Raw genomic sequence first — 17,198 nt, forward strand, 5'->3', positions numbered from 1 at the left:
GTAGCAACACCTTAATAAAAATAAAAACAACAAGCAATCATCCGTGACATTGTATTCTTAATGTGTTATAACATTACATTCATTCAGTAGTGTATATTTTGATACATTCTTGTACTGTACGCTCTGGTAAAGGTAATGATCACCCATACTGTATGTCTTTGAAAAGTGTGTGTCTTTGGCCTTCAGCATCACCATAATACACATAATTTAGTGCCTTTGTACAGCATATTATTATCTTCTTTTAATACTTACTGTAATAGATTATCATGTCAGATTGAGAATGAATCCCTGGTCAGTAATTCTTCATAATAACATGCATATACTGTAGTAGTAATATGGCCTTTCCAACCAAGTCCTTGAGTAATCCAAAGTATTTACAGTACAGGTACATTTTTTAACTCCATACACATTATAAAAATGACTAAATAAAAAATAAATGTACTAATTTATCTCTTCATAAGAAAATAATCATGACCTTAAAGCTACTTCTCTTCAACACCAGAAACTCACGTACATTACCACAGACAGTGTTCACATTGTAAGGCCATTATGACAATGTAATTCAAGATAAAACCTGAAAATGAGAACTGGATGTTCTTTACAGCGTTGCAACAAGAGGCAGAGAAAATAAAATGATAGAAAAATAAATTCTCCTCGTCCCACTGAGCCACCTGTCGGTCATCTGTCCATCGCCTCCACACAGCCAGACATGCAGAACTACAGTGGGCTGATCCATGCAGGGTCTCTATATGTAGATAGGCGTCTCCTGACCTGTCAGCAGTCTGAACATCACAGCAGGCATCGTCTTCATGTTGATCTGGCAGAGAGGCAGAGATGAGAGGAGTAGGGACAGTTACACTGTCAACTCAAGAGCCCATTTATAGAGGCACAGTCCTAAAGACATCACTTGAATCCAGGCCTAATTTACTCCCTTTGGTGCCACCAGACACTCAGAGGAGAACTTGAATCCATTACTGACAAAGAATAAGCTTCTAGTCTTTAATGGAGATACATACTGGGAGAAATTGGGGGGAAACACACACTCACACACACACACACACACACTAAAGAAAACTCACCTGACCATAAATTAAGCAATTTATAATGTAATTTATACTAAACTGTCAACTATACAGTAAGAAACTGATTTACACCCTCTGGCTTAAATCAATGAATAGTTTGACAGCTTGGGAAATATACTTGTTCACTCCTTGCCCAGCATTAGATGATCCAAAGGTTACAAAATCCACCTACCAGCCCCTCTAAAGCTTACTAATTAACATGCTGTATCTCGCTTATTTAATCTGTACAAAAACTGTAGTGTAGAAATGTTTTACGAGGGTTTGTGTGCCAGACTATTTCCTGGCTCAGTGCAGGAACTTCCTGAAGCCTTGAAAGGAAGAGCCTTCAACACACACATTTTCACACTTTGATTTGTATTAAACAAACAAGATTTAATAAATGAACTTTAGAGGTGATTGTAGGTGTATTTTGTTACCTTTGGACAGAGCCATGCTAGCTGTTTCCCCCTGTGAATAAGTGCATTTCCCAAAATGTCAAACTGTTCTTTTGAATCACAGCATCCATACTGTGTTTCCTAAATTTAACAGTGTACCATGACTGGAATTACATATTGCTTACCAGACAAGTTTCCCTTTAAACAATCTGCAGCACCACTTACACTTGATTTTATCAGTGTTTGCATAAAGATTTAACTGTTGTTGAGAATGTCCAAAATAAGACCCTGAGGCCAGTCAAATCTGACTCCTATTAATTAATTCCCACGTCTTCTTTTATGGATTTACGTTCACTCTACACAAGGATCAATCAGAGATGATGAGTTAAGTCAACCAAGTTTCTGAGTCCAGCCAGTCCAGTCTCATGGCAGTTCGTTAAATGGTCACATTATTGAATCTATTGATTTGTGTACAGGACACGTTCATGTCGTTATTTTCGTGTGGTGAGCACGAATTTTAAAATAATGTATTTCAATGGGAAGCATATTTTGTGATCATAGAATGATAACGGTAGCAAGTAGTATTGTGAAGCCGAAAATCCGTGCAGGGAGGTTGGTTGGGGTGGTGGATGGGTCAAACAACACAGGACTTTCACCCCGGAGACCGGGGATCGCGTCCCCCGTGTTGCAGTTCCTTTCCGCGTTATTATCTTCCTAACCACAATCATCCCGTTGTTTTCGGCGTCTCCTGCGTGTGACTGTTCCTTTCCCCCGTTCTTCTTTTCCTAACCACAACTGTCCCGCTGTTGTGGCCGGCGTGTAGCGTTTCATTTCCCCGTTGTTGCGTGCCACAGAGACCGCGGATCGTGTCCCTGCGCCCTGTGTGTGGCGGTCCGTCCCGTTGTTGTCACCGTCCCGCGTGTGGCGTTTCATTTCCCTGTTGTTGCGTTCCCCAAAGCAGCCCAGTGTCATGGCAGTTCGTGAAATGGTCACGTTGGAAAATCGTGACCTGTACACGAAATAAACGAGAAAATCGTGACTTGTACACAAATCAATAAATAAAATATAACGTGACCATTTCATGAACTGGCGTGAGACCGGGTTGGTCCAGCATAAGAGTTACAACACAGCGGTGGGTTCACAAAACAGAGACTAAGTTTCCCTAGTAACAGATATAAAGTAAGGGCCCCGTCTTCTCCGTACCCTAATCTTTTATTGTCTTCCTGCAGGGCGGTGTCTTCTTGTCTCTAGGCAGAGACTGTCATCTTTCACAACACATGCCAGGGTTAAGGCCATCTGTGTTGCACAGCTTCCTTTTTTTATACACATTTTCTGTTTTTCAACCCAACTATGTCGTTTATAATGATCCTTTCATACCATATACCGTAAAGGCTTACTCTATTTTAAGACTAACTGTAAGCTTAATCAGAGTATCATGCATCAGAGTTCTTCTTTGTGCGGGCAATGCAAATGTGCCTCACCCAGAGTACTTTTAACCACTTCCTCAATGAAGTTTCTCCTCTTTTGCAATGAGCACAATGTAACTTTAATTATTAATATTCTACACTGATCTAATCTGTAATTACAGTGATTTCTGTGGTGCAGTAATCAGTGAGAATTGCCATCTTGTGGCATGATGTCTTCATACCTCACCCACTGAGACAGACAGGGTTTGAACAATCTTCTCATGTGCCATGGCGACAACACTATGACCATTTATCTCAATGATTCTGTGTCCAACGCGAACACCACCTCTCTCAGCTATGCCACCTCGCATCAGACTGCAGATCTGAGGATGTGAAAACAGACACTTTGTATTCAACTGCATAGTATATAACACACCCCTCACTCTTTAAAACAGCGGTGCTCTTCAGAAGCTGCCATTCATTTTTAGCCTCAACCTAAAGTGTAGTGCCATGCTTCATACTAACAGAGGCTTACTCACAATGCCATTCTGCACACTGAAACCAAGCTGGAACTTGAGATCGGGTCTCTTGATGAGGACAGTGGTGACAGGAGGGCAGCTCACAATACTTAGCTTTACCTTCACCTGGTTCTTCAGACCCTGGAGCAAAAAAACATAAAACCCCATTAATGTTCCAGTAAAGTATAAGTCTCATGATATTTCTTATTTTCAACCAATTAATTTATCCTAATTAATATAACTGATTCCTCTATTAGTGTCTAAATAAATGTTAAAATTATATGATAAAACCTGCAATTTCTTTTGATCTGATCCCACATACATCTTCTTGCTTAATACTTACTAGTGCACTAAATCCACAGCTAAAAATTGTCTGCAACAATTGCACTATTTACTTCTGTTTGCAAACAACTAGGAAATTGTTTAGTGGTATTTCCTGAGAAGACTGAGTGAACACTGAATATGTGAAAACCAGAGGTGCCTGATGCTTCGTACCTTGATGATGCCCTGACAGGTGGCAAGTGGCAGCCCCACCAGGCTTGTGTCATTGATGGACATAATCTGGTCCCCAACACTGAGTTTTCCAGAGCGAGCTGCAGGGCCGCTGTTCAGCATACTGGCCAGGATGACGGTGGGCAGAATGGAGCCCCAACCAGACTCCACGATCACCACGCCTAGGCTCTCCCCTTTCTGCTTCTCCACATGCAACTGGAACAAAGAAAAAGCATTGCATTTCTTAATCATTTTCAAGCACATTTCGAACGTCACATGCCAAGTTTCAGAAGATTTGTGAGATTCTGGTACAGCGATTTATGTTGAGGGAAATTCATCCGTCATCATCCACAATTCACCTGCAGCCAAATAAAAAATGTCACACCTCTTTACAGTTGTCTGAGTTTGAGAAATGGACGAGGTCATCGTGGTACATTTCCTGGGAGTTGATGATGTCACTGTATTGTTTCTGGCTCAAGTCAGTCGGGTTGATGCCGTTGGCTCGCAGGAATTCTCTGTAGGCCACGCTAAAAGCCTGACCAATGGACTGTGCAATGAGCTGTGCCTGTGGGAAGGGGAGAGTTTGGGGAAAGCTACTCAGCAGAAACGCTATCCCAGTTGACAACAGCAAGGAGGTGAGAAAGATCACAATAATGTTTTAAACAAACAATTTAATTAAAACATTTTAAATTTTAAACAAACAAACAAATATAAAAAGGTATGTGCAGTTAAGCAGCAAACACTCACATCCTCTGACTCAAATACATAGCAGATCATCCTGTACTGACTCTTCCCTTCGCTGGCAGAGTCGGGAGATTCTGAGAAATCCTCTGATGAGGCCTGAGACGTGCGCCTACGTGCCATCAGAACCACAATACTGCCAATGTCTGCAATATAGGAGATGGTCCGTAAGGCACTGTCCATCATTGTCTCCTATGTGGAGCAAAAATAATGACAATCGTTACTCATTATGTCTCAAAGATAGATTTAACACAGAAGGGAGGCTGAATCAACATACAAATAGTTACTCACCTGTGTGTCAGCATTCAGCACTTTGACAGCTTTAGTGGAAATAAACAGGTCCACTTCTGTCATCATTTGCGAGTCTTCATCTTGGCTCTTTGAAATAAATAGCATATTGTTTTATTAGACATTTAATATATCTGTACTTTGTCTCACAATGCAAACTTTCAGCTCATTATCAAAACACTAACATGAGCAGGTGAGCAAAAAAAGGCATGCAACAGCTCCACTGTGTGGTGAAGAAATTACTCTGCTGCTGCATGGCGTACCCTACACAAATAAGTCAGCTGACAATACAGGTATATATATATATATATATATATATATATATATATATATATATATATATATATATATATATATATATATATATATATATATGTATATATATGTATATATATATATATATACTCATAGAAATTCCATTAAAATCCAAAGTTAAAGGCACTCTGTGAGAACAGGCCTCTACCAGTGCTGAACAAGTACCTTGTTTTTATACCCAGAGACATCATTTTTGATTTTTAAACATGCAAACACACCCTTAGGATTTGGAATCAAGTCTCTCTGTTAGTTTGAGGGCTAAAGCTTAAAAGGAAACTTGTCTAATGGCAAAAATCCCAGATACAGATTACCATCAACTTTGGATCAATTTCTCCTGGACACAAGGCTAATCTGTTTGCCAAATTTCTTTTAAATGTGTTGCTACATTTTTGAGACACAGAGACAGGGAGAGAGTGTGCAGTAACCTCTTTGGCACACTTGAATATGTATAAATTATATCAATGGATGTTAACGACGAAGAGGCAGATTACCTTGATACGACTGACAGCTTCATGGGCTTGGGACATGCGGACAGACTTGGATGGATTTTTATCAGACAACACCTGAGTGCAGCCAAGGTAGTTAGCAGCAAAGATGATCCCATCAATAAGATCCTCTGGCTCACAGGGACCTGGGACTACTCAGCAAAATAAATCTCATTGTAAAACATTGTGATGTTCTGCAAAGAATTATAAAATGTAAGACTATTATGAGATAATTACCATCCTCGAAGCTGGGGAAAGAAGCTGCTTCCTGTGTGTTCTTTTAAATAAGTTTGAAAAAAATAGACTTTAATGGAAAACGTTTTCATGGTCATAATACTTGAAAAAGAGATATCAGTTATCAAAGTCAGTATTTATTTGAGTATTGTGGCCCATTTATAGTTACAAAAACATTCTCCAAACATTAGTGTGTATGATGAAAAATTGTAATTATAAAGATGGAAAAAGACAATTATCAAAAACGACATGGTCATGAATTTAAAGTGGTTGGAATCACATCTTTAAAAATCATTGTGTGTAATACGCCTTCACCTTGGATGTGTTCCTCTCCTCTGCAGGGACGAGCTCTGGACACTGAGGCCTCCTCGACTGCTCTGACATGTCCTCAGGTATCACAGCTGTGCTTGGTTTCTCACCCTGTTGCATACAAACATCTGCTTTAACTTCAGCAAGCCTTGTTTGCAATGTTTCTTATTGTCCTGTGTAGATGATAACCCCATGGGGAAAAGGCGGAAAAGACTATACGTGGCAAAGCATGTAATTAAAATCTTACTTAATTCACTCTGGGACACAGAGAAGGTAGACACAAACACAAGCCACAGGGGAAGAGATCTGACAAAGACCTGCCCTATTTGCATTGGTTACCTGCTGGGGTTTCTCTGGCCGTCTCTGCCTCTCCTCAAGAGGCTCCCTCTGTTGTTCTGGTGTGTGATGAGGAGCCAGGGATGGTTTGATAACCCTGGGTTCGCTCTCCCGGCTGTTAGCAGAGGAGGGACTGGGTCTGGGAACAGGAGGAGTCTCTCTACGAGGCGGGGCCTTCTGGGTGTCAGCAGGCGGCTGAACATGGGAATGACGAGGTGGTGGAGGAGGATGTTGCTTACTGAAACCAGACCTAGCTTTGGTCCGCACAGCAGCTTTTTTGCAGTCCTTTGACAAAGTCTTTGGCCGCTGTTCAGTGCTGTCGGTGGTGCATCCTTTGATCCCAGAAACAATATGCTCAATGTCCTCTACCGCTCCCCTCCTCCCTCGTCCTTTACCCTGCCTCTCCTTCTCCTTTGAACCAATGTGAGACGACTCACACTTCTTACTGGCTCCCGGGATATTATGGTTTCTTGTGACTTGAGTGTCATCTACTCTTTCCCTTTCATCACCTCCCTTTCTGATTCTTTCATTCTCATTATCCTTATAAAGGCTAGTCTGCCTTTGAACACTGTTCTCTGTCTCCTCTAAATCCTCTATAAATGTGGCACCATCCAGCACCTCTTCTATCTCATCTCTATCACTGAAGAAGAACCTGTTCTCCTGGCCCTTTTCAATCTCCCTCTCTGCTTCATCCCCAGCAGTCAGAGCACAATGTGACCTAAAGCGATGGCCCGTCTTGTGAGGCTTAGTGTCTGATTGTGATCCTTCACATATTTCTGTGCCATGACGAGGCCTGGGAATGAACTGGTCAACAGCACTGCTGTTCTGATTAATATTTTCACCTACTGCATACTTTATATAGCCACTATCCTCAGAAGAGTACTGTTTGTGGTACCTTGTGTCCACAACGCCCTCTCTGTTTAAATGCAGCACCCCATCATAGTCCTGCTCCACATCAGAGCCCACATTGTCGTACTCAGAGCAGGTGTCCTCCATGTCCTCAGGGCTAGGGTCACAACTCATGTAAAAGTGGCTTGCAGGGACAGGAGGAGTCAGCTGCTCATAGTTATCATTCTCCAAGGTACATGGCTGTTTCTCAGATGCCTCCTTCACCAAACCTCGCTGCTCTTCTTGGCTCTGTTTAGTGAGTCCTGGACTGGGGCACAGTGGAGGGCTGGAAGCCAATATCTTGGTAATGGTGCCTGGCCTTTTTCCATGAGCCATAACTGGCCCTGTAAGCCCACTACCCTCAACCCTGTGAACATAAATAATAACAAAAATTAGATTTTTGAGATGCCTTATGCTCTATGTACATTTTCACTTGATACCTTTACCAGCACATTGCTTTTTTATTCACATACGGCCAGAACAATCATTGAAAAAATACTACGTTTTATGAGAATTTACACAAATCATGTCAAATTTCTTCACTGAAACCAACATATTGTAAAAATTAACTGCCACCGGTTACAGTATTCATCTCTCTCTCTCTTCCATAAATTTTGCACTTTTTTTAGCCATTAAGATTTTGTTTCAGATACAGGACAACCTCTTCCGTTGATTCGTTTACAAACTATTACAGTACAACCTAACAACACATTCCCAGAGCATCTCTCAAGCACTTTACACTATATCAGATTTAAATAACATATAATCAAAGATTTGTTTCCACACAAACATTTGAAATGAAAACGTATCACAGTAAATGTCTCTGTTTTACACTTTAAACAAATACAAATCTATACTTCAAGGACAAACAGCCACTTAATAAGGTGATAATAATGTACATCCATCTATTACTTCTACATCATCCAACGCACCATCTTAGTCCTTTTGTCTATGAATGCTGATGTTGTTTGTTATCTGTCATCTTGCTTTGTTGCATCTGCTCTAATTTTGTCTTGATGTCATGCAGAACAGGAGATACACAGCAAAACCATGAATCAGGCCAGCAGCATGTGATGCTTTTCTTATATAAAATAAGTCTTATTTTTTTCTACTAAAAGAATACCCTCACTTACAAACTCATCCCTGAAGCATTTATATAATGTGGTTAGTGTGGGTGCCAGATTTATGATCCATGACATATGTCCTCTAAGGAAAACCGTTTGTGGAATAGTACATCATTCTTTTGACATCTGAAAAGCATCTCTGAATTGTTTGACCTGGACTAAGGCACAACATAAGATCCTATCTATTGGCAAATAAACAAATAATGCCACAAGTCGATGAGAATGAAAACACAGTTGGTGGAAAATGAATTTCTTTGAACTCCTGTGTTTCTTTTATGATGTTTTAGTTGTTTAAGAAGTCAAACAACAACAAAAAAAGAAAAGATTAGAATCACAACACTGTTATGCTAAATCAAAGTCATACATTATATAGCTGAACTGATAAGTGGATTAATCGATTAGTCGATTGATAGAAGATTCATCTGCAACAATTTTGATAAAAACTTTTCAAAAATGCCAAAATTCACTAGTTTCAGCCTCTTAGATTTCTATAATATTCATTTGAACATCTTTAAATTTTGGACTGTTGGTCAGACAAAGAAAGATATTTAAAGCCGTAACCTTAGGTTCTGGGAAAATATGATGGGCATTTTCAACCATTTTCTGACATTCAATAGGCCAAAGAAAATAATTGGCAGATTGACTGATAAACGAAAATAACAGAACTGCAGCACTACATGACACCACCAGAAGGATATTATAGATAATTATTCAATTCAAAATTACAATACAATACAAAATAAACAAAACACATTAAATTATACTTACCAATACAGTGATTTAGACGGACTATTGCCTAAATAAGACCTTACGAATCCCCTGGGCCCATTAAATGTATTCTCTATTGTGATTTTAAACAAACCCAAATACCCATGACATGTGAAAATGCTGTTCTCATCCTGGTAAAGGCGTTATCACTTGGTTAGTATAGCCTACTGAATGAATCAGAGCTATCACTATCATACTGAATGGAGTAGTCTGATACCCGCCCAGTTTAAATATGTCAACACCCTTATCTAAACATGAATCATGTAGCCTACGCTTGAGGCTGAACTGGAAAAAAACAGAAGAAAAAAAATAGTACGATTGCGTATTTATGTATCGTAAATACGGTTGGGCTTAAGCTTTTGGTTTATCACACTACACACAATAAATCCTAAACGTTCACAGTGTTGATCAGATGATAATGCAACTGAGAGGTATGAGAACAAAACCTAATCCCCCACCAGATCACCTCCAATACAGTATAACAGGACCTAATCCTGACCTCTCCATGGTGCTGAAGTGGACAACAATACGGTTCGTTGTAGCCTTGAATTGAGGTTAAGATTTTATGCATTTCGCCCTGCCCTTGACGTTTTTGTGGTGGAATTTTATAAACCTATTACGCTGAACTTTTGCCGCAGCTGCAGGAGTGGTTGTTGTGGTTGCTCTGGTTTCCCCATAAGTGGACGCCGCATTCCCATCTGCTTAAATATCGATAAGATAATCGCATGCTATGGTTTCCCTGCGCACTTAACACGCAGTGATGGAGCTGACTCCCTGTACACACGCACGCACGCACGCACACACACACACACACACACACACACACACACACACACACACACACACACACACACACACACACACACACCACTAGTTTCACCATCTGGAAGCAAATATTACCCTGCTGCTGCAATTCACATCGACCTTGATTTGGAGCATCGAGACTGCACCATGCTGACATCCAGTTTATGGGCTGATGTTGTACCAGATCGAGGAGCACATCTAGAATTGTCTTCAGCTTTGTTATCGCAAGCCGAATAGGCCTATATATGCAATAATTACATTTCCTCTCCCCCCATCGATACACATACAATCCTACGTGCCACTTACCAACATCAGTGCTGTCGGAGGCCCTCTTGTAAAATGCCTGTGTGCTGATCAGATCAGATTGCTCTCCGGAATGGTGATTTTTGAATAAAAGCCGCACAGCAGCCCAGGAACCTGTGTAGAAAATACACCCCCATCATGTGCCCACTGCTCTGTCCCTCTTTATATCATAGGCTACAGTCTGTCCACAGTGACAGTGAGAGGCATAATGAGCACATACAAAACATACGCCTAATAACTGACCCATATTATTTTAGTTTAAAACACTTAATAGCAATTTCTTGTATTTTTAAAAGTGTATTGGTGCCTTTTAGGGTGTAAAGGGGGTTATTCATGTTTTGCATTATATTATCATTGACTTTCAATTTTAAAATATATACAATTAAATATTCTACATCTAGAACAATATGTTTGATTTATTTATTTTTTGTTTTGATTTTGCGTTTAGTTGACAAAAATATCGATGTAGTTGGGATCGATTAGTACACCTTAAAGGCATTCGGCGCTCCGATGGTTAAGCCTGAGAAGCGAGAACGAGAAGCGGGATTGTTATTATCGTGAGCCGCTCCTCTACGGTATGTTAGCTCGTGTTTTGAATTGACAGTCTTTTATATTAATGTTTTGTCGTTTTTCTAAGAAGCACCGAACTACATATGTATGACAATATAAAATGAAGCGTTTCTTTTTGAGCTAACGTAAGAGCTAGAGCTATATCATTAACGTTATCCATCGACCCTGTCTACACCGATAATTCTCCTAACGTTATGCAACAAAGAAAAGCTGCTAAAAATTTAGCAGCTTTTCATCGAGCAGCACAACTTCCGCCTGCATCATGACCGAGAGAGCCAACAAAGACAAACTCAAGCGAAGTTTGTCATTGTCCAAGAGTAAGAAGAAAGGAAATGTCAAAAGTGGGATTTCTGCCAGTGCTGCCACCGCAACTCCTATCACCTCATTCTTCAGCAGCCAGCCTCCACCTAAACTGTCCTGCCCCCTGTGTGCCCAGTTGGTACCAAGATTCAAGATCAATGAGCACATTGATTTGCAATGTCAGAACTTTGAGAGAGGAGACAGCAGTGTCGCCTCAGCAAGTGATAGTGTTTTGCCAAGCATCCAGCTGTCACCCAGAAGGAATCGCCCAAAGTCTCCAGAGCTGGATCCAAAGAAGGAAGAAGAGATCAAAGCGACAAGCCCCTATTTCAAAAGGAATAATTCTCAGCAGGCACCACGGGAGATAAAAGGAAAAAGTGTGGTCAGGATGATTGACCTGGGAAGTCTCTCCTCAAAGTTATCAATGAAATTTCATAAGGTATCTGAGAGGACACAGACGGAGGATAAACATACCAAGATGTGTCCTGAAAACAAGATATATTCTTCTGAGGCACTCAGCAGCTCACAGAAGGAAAATCAGAGTTTAGAAGACAAAAAAGACTACGTGGCAGTCATTGACCTTACACAAACTAGTGCAGACACTCCAGTGGAAGATCTCACATGTTCAGACAAAGGATGTCATCTTGAATACAAACCATTTAAATCAGAGACTTTTGAAAAACGAGTTGCTCCAAAGCTGCGCTCTTCTTCCTCCAAACTATCAAAGAGAAAGATGGGAACAACTTCCACTGGCAGGTCTGATTTCAAAAAGAAAGCAAAATATGAGGGGAGCAGCAGGGAGCCAGAGGAGGTGTTGTCTAGTTGTCTAGTTGTGGCAGAGATGACTGATACGGACCAGCTTAAAACTGAGGTACCTTCTACCACTACCTGTGACCCCCCTCCGAGTTCAGAGGAAACCTATGAGAAAGGTGCGGCAGCGATCAATAGTAATTCACTGGCAGAGTTGGGTGCTGAGAACATCAGCAGTGACCAGGTTGTCGAGAGCTCGCATCCTCAATGGCTTCCCTACTACCTCCGTAACTTCCGGACTGTACTACAGGCTGTCCTGGAGAATGAGGACGACAGGTCATTGTTTAACCAGGATGATATGTCACTCGTACATGCATTTGAGAAACTCTCAGGTATGCTGATATATCACTACTTATTGTTATTTAATATAAAAAAGGCCTCATCACTCATATGTATGTTTCCCTCTCAAAGTCATGGGGCAGAAGCTATATGTGAGACTCTTTCAGAGGAAACTGAAGTGGCTCCAAGTAAATAAACTGGATTATGAAGAGATATGCAGTGATCTGGGACCTGTTGCTCAGGAGCTGGTTCAAGGTGGTTTTCTACAAACAGGTAAGTAATCCATAATAATAAGTTTATCACATTTTGTTGCATCTTTAGGAGAGTTAGCTAAAACCTTTTGTATTATTGGCATGTGTACAATTATGCTGTTATTCTGCACAAAATCCTCCACTGCTTAGATAATGGATTTATGAAATTGTTCTATATCTAGCACTGGGTTCCCAAGGGCCCCCAAACTCTGGAACAGTCTTCCTGTTGAAATTTATTTTTCTACCTCAGTGACTTAATTTAAATCTCTACTAAAAACTTATTTTTATAAATTTGCATTTCTACATTAATTGGTCTTCATGTGCCATGTTGCTTTTTAACTTCTACTTTGTATTGTACCATTCGTTTTTGCCTTACTATTTTTTGGTTTGTATGTTTTGCAAGCGCTTTGTAACATTGTTTTGCAAATGGATTTACAAATAAATTATATATAATAAAGAATATATGTTATCTTGCTGAAACATCACATCACCCCAAAAATGTACATTTTCTGTTTTTCTCTTGTTAATGCACTCCTGTGCTGTTTTTGTATATCAAAGAGAGCGACCTTCAGGACTTGGGGGAGGCTCTGGAACTCCTGCCTGCTCCTGAACTCAAAGCTCTGGCTAAGACTTTCCATCTGGGCAATTCTGGGACTCAGAAACAGCAGCTAGTGGACGGACTTCTCCGTCTAAGCAGGCAAAAGTCCTTCTTCTCTCTGACCCCTGCTCAGAACAACATTGGGGCTGTTATTCTCAAAAGGTGATATGATCAAACACATTGTGCTTATTCACAACACTAATATTGCAGTATTGATCTCACCCCTGTTCTCTCTAACCTTAAAGGGCAAAGCAGCTGGCAAGTTCCTGTGTGCGCCTGTGTCGTGGTCCTCGGGCTGTCTTTTCTCGTATTCTTCTCCTCTTCTCTCTGACGGACACCATGGATGAGGAGGAGGTGGCGGGTGGTGGGCAGAGCCAGCTCTTCACCATTCTGCTGGTTAACTCAGGACGTCTGGCCTTTCCAGACTACACAGTGCAGCGCAGAGCCAAGGTGTTCCAGGACAGAGAGGATCTTATCAGGTTAGGGTCTGCCAAAAGAGTTACATTTATTGTATTTTGTCTAAGCACGATAGCCAAGAATAAATACTCACAATTCAATCTTTCACACCAGATATGAAGCATCCATGCGAGCCCTGCAAGAGGTAGTCTCAGCTATGCAGGGAGGTCAGTGGGAAGAGGCCATGGAGCTTTACACTGCTGCCAAAAGTGTCTGGAAGGAGCTGAGTAAAAACCATGACCTCAGGTGACATACTGTACATTTATTTGCTTCTGTCTAAAACAAAGCTATAGAGTTCCCGGATATAATGTTAACATTAACATTGTGTTGGATAGTCACCAGGAGGAGCTGCCTGTGTTTCTTCGCAGCTTCACAACAGGATGGGCTTATACTCGGATCTTATCCAGAGGGGTAGAGATCTTGCAGAGGCTTCGTCGCTATGAGGTTTTCTGACCATATCCACTCTCACACAAGTATTTAATAAGTTAAAAGTATGTCATAAAGACAATATGGGTCTACTTTTGTGTTTCAGGAGGCAGTAGAGGAGCTGCGGTCCTTACTGTTGCAGTCCGTTTGCTGTCCTGACAGCCGAGGACGATGGTGGGACAGACTGGCACTAAACCTTCACCAGCACCTTAAAAAACCTGAGCAAGTGAGTATAACTATCTGTGGTTCCATTCACCTCTTTAATACATTTTCATCATTAATCTTTTTGTGTGATTGTGTGCTTTGTAACAGCTGTTGTGTTGTCATTTGTTTGGCGGTGGTCTTTTCCCATTGCTCCTAGGCTATTTGTGCTATCAGAGATGGGCTGTCAGACCCTTTGGTGCGAACTGGACATAAACTTTCTCTTCATCAGAGAGCTGTGAGGATGAAAGAGTCTGCCAGCTTGAAGAAGTATCACCTGCACCTAAAAGACCTGCCCACTATTCAAGTGCAAGATGTCACACATGTGAGTTTAGCACAGTACAGTATGTCAGTATTTGGGTTTCTAGGAAAATAAACAAGTGTTAATTGTTGGGTGTATGCAAAATAGTACATTTATGTTTTTACTTTTGTTTCCAGGTGACCATCCGGGGACAGTTGTTCCCTCATGAGGGGGGCATGGGGAAATCTAGGTTCCTTTTACAAGCAAGTGGAGAGGGGGAAGAGGGTGCTAATGCCACTGTAATATGCTCTGTGGAAGAGCTGTCTTTAGCACATTACCGTCAAGAAGGCTTTGACCAAGGTAAGCAGTTTTGCTTCACCTATTTATTAATTAATTAATTAATATTTCAGTATCCTTTTATTACCTTACCATTGCATTGCTATTGTTAATGTGATAGGGATCCATGGAGAGGGCTCAACATTCTCAACCTTGTTTGCTCTTCTGCTATGGGACATCATTTTTATGGAGGGTATTCCAGACGTTTTCAGAAATCCATACCAGGTAAAGTAAGCTCTACGTGTATTGTTAATGTTTGCAGGATATCTGCATCTACTGAATACCAGTTTAACTTCTCTCCTTTCTTCTTACAGACATGTCCACTGGATCTGTACACTGACTGTTTCTATGAGAACAGAAAAGAGGCGATCGATGCTCGTGTGCAGTTACTAAGGGAGTCATCTGTGGAGACTCTGCATGACATGTTAGAAGATGCCTGGACCTCCCAGGAGGGTAAAGTGTGTTCACTGGTCAACTGGGAGCTTTTCTCATCCCTTCACCAGGCACAGGTATTTTAGTCACTCTTGTAAATATACACTTTGTGGGCACACCTGTAAAATTTAATGTAACAGTTAAGCCATGAATTATACCTTTACCAGGATAATAGATAGATAGATAGATAGATAGATAGATAGATAGATAGATAGATAGATAGAGATACTTTTTTTATCCCGAAGGAAATTAATAATAATGTTCATTTGTTTTGATTGACACTGTCAGCGAGGTATTCATTTTACTATATGTTTATTATTGATGTTATAGTTTGCGGTAGTGTTGAACTGGACTTCATTATATTGAGGTCTGTCTAATGTTTTGCCCACCCCATTTACAAACATGAGGGGGGAATGAATATTAGAAACACATTTCAATATAATGCATCCTAGTACAACACCACCACTTACTACGACCTCAATAATAAACATTACATCACATTATACTTTTTATAAATGTTACTGATGCATGTGTTACTGTAGGTACTAACATAACCGCTTTTGTACACTCTAATTGCAGTCTCTCGTGTCATGCCTGGGTGGAGCCTTCTTAGGAGGGGTAATAAGACGAATGTCAAAAGACTACAGACACTGCCGTGGAGGTTTGCCTGATCTAGTGGTGTGGAACACCTCAAACAACAGCTACAAGGTGAGCTGTTGAATTAGATATTTTCCTTTGTGTATGGCTTCAGACACTGTGGTACCTGAATCTGGTTACATTAATTAAACCGCAGCATGCAATGTGACGTGGGGTGTCTTGTTGTAGCTGGTGGAGGTGAAGGGGCCCACTGATCGGCTGTCCCAGAAGCAACAGATATGGCTGGATGAGCTGCAGAAGCTGGGGGCTGATGTGGAGGTGTGTCACGTGACAGCTATTGGAGCCAGAGGAGCTCGTCTGGAATAAACAGACACAGGAAAACTAACTGATAAGACTTTGTTGCTAATTATTCAGAGTGTGTGTAAAATGGAAACCTCAGCACACAGAAAATCTGAATAAAATCTGGGAGTCTGGTCATCTAGAACAGATGTTGATGTTTATCTCAAAAACTCCATCTATCTTCCATCACAAATGTAATCCCTTTTGAGTATAGTGAGTATCATGGCATGGAGTGTGCCTCATGACATGTGGCATTAACATCAGGGAAACCACGGCCTTCAACAGGAAGAGGTGCATCACAAGATGAAGATATATGCTGAGAACGGCCAGGATCAGAAATAGCTTGCCTACAGATAATCAGAATTGATGCATGAAAGGAAATGCATCCAACACCCACACCAAACTGATGGTATTTCCATTTTTTGGCAACACTATTTTCAGGATTTTGGGTTGCCAAGCAATGAAAACACACATTTAGTTGGCTGTTTATGAATTGTATGACCGCTCTACAAGTTTGTTATGAAAGTAATTACGTAACTAAATAGGGCTGGGCGATATGGAGAACATCAGATATCGCAATATTTTTGACCAAATACCTCGATGTCGATATTGCGACAATATTGTAAGGTTGACAATTGGTGTTTTTACAAAATATTTTCACAATTACATTTTAGATAAATAATCATCAATAATGTGGACATAATGATTAAGTGGTTAAAGGGAAATAATAAAACAGCTAGAACAGTCTGGTAAGATCAGAATGTTACATCACTTTATTGTTATGCTGCATTTAAACCCAGGAAAAGACAACATTTACCATATTATGATATATATCTAGTCTCAAATCACAATATGATATAATATCTATATATCTTCAACATTACCTCTAAATATG

At 40.6% G+C, this 17,198-nt stretch overlaps 2 protein-coding genes across 2 annotated transcripts; one reads left to right on the forward strand and one right to left on the reverse strand.

Moving 5' to 3' along the window:
• Positions 1–50: 50 nt before the first annotated feature.
• apba2a (amyloid beta (A4) precursor protein-binding, family A, member 2a) lies at positions 51–10,552 on the reverse strand. Its single transcript, XM_028585813.1, has 12 exons — positions 10,471–10,552; positions 6,584–7,835; positions 6,251–6,355; positions 5,939–5,978; positions 5,708–5,853; positions 4,905–4,991; positions 4,620–4,805; positions 4,258–4,437; positions 3,876–4,088; positions 3,402–3,521; positions 3,105–3,245; positions 51–817 (listed from the first exon to the last, which is right to left on the reverse strand). Exons 2-12 carry the CDS (start codon positions 7,802–7,804, stop codon positions 746–748), a joined length of 2,511 nt encoding a protein of 836 aa, XP_028441614.1. The 5' UTR covers positions 7,805–7,835; positions 10,471–10,552; the 3' UTR covers positions 51–745.
• Positions 10,553–10,973: 421 nt separating this feature from the next.
• fan1 (FANCD2 and FANCI associated nuclease 1) lies at positions 10,974–16,445 on the forward strand. The gene is made up of 13 exons (XM_028585097.1): positions 10,974–12,479; positions 12,559–12,699; positions 13,236–13,437; positions 13,521–13,754; positions 13,846–13,977; positions 14,067–14,175; positions 14,264–14,383; positions 14,519–14,683; positions 14,797–14,959; positions 15,057–15,160; positions 15,250–15,444; positions 15,947–16,075; positions 16,193–16,445. The coding sequence occupies exons 1-13, from the start codon at positions 11,300–11,302 to the stop codon at positions 16,328–16,330; spliced, it is 3,012 nt and encodes a 1,003-aa protein (XP_028440898.1). The 5' UTR covers positions 10,974–11,299; the 3' UTR covers positions 16,331–16,445.
• Positions 16,446–17,198: the final 753 nt, after the last annotated feature.

Source organism: Perca flavescens, chromosome 8 (assembly GCF_004354835.1).
Source record: "Perca flavescens isolate YP-PL-M2 chromosome 8, PFLA_1.0, whole genome shotgun sequence".
In the NCBI taxonomy this organism is placed as follows: Eukaryota; Metazoa; Chordata; class Actinopteri; order Perciformes; family Percidae; genus Perca; species Perca flavescens.

Excerpts from the sequence above, each read along its gene's own strand:
- apba2a (XM_028585813.1), bottom strand. The coding sequence starts at position 7,804 with ATGGCTCATGGAAAAAGGCCAGGCACCATTACCAAGATATTGGCTTCC. Across the intron at positions 5,854-5,938 it reads TTTCCCCAGCTTCGAGGATG|TCCCAGGTCCCTGTGAGCCA; the intron begins GTAATTATCTCA and ends TTTGCTGAGTAG. Across the intron at positions 4,438-4,619 it reads ATGTATTTGAGTCAGAGGAT|GCACAGCTCATTGCACAGTC; the intron begins GTGAGTGTTTGC and ends CCCTTCCCACAG.
- fan1 (XM_028585097.1), top strand. The coding sequence starts at position 11,300 with ATGACCGAGAGAGCCAACAAAGACAAACTCAAGCGAAGTTTGTCATTG. Across the intron at positions 12,700-13,235 it reads AGGTGGTTTTCTACAAACAG|AGAGCGACCTTCAGGACTTG; the intron begins GTAAGTAATCCA and ends TGTATATCAAAG. Across the intron at positions 14,960-15,056 it reads TCAAGAAGGCTTTGACCAAG|GGATCCATGGAGAGGGCTCA; the intron begins GTAAGCAGTTTT and ends TTAATGTGATAG.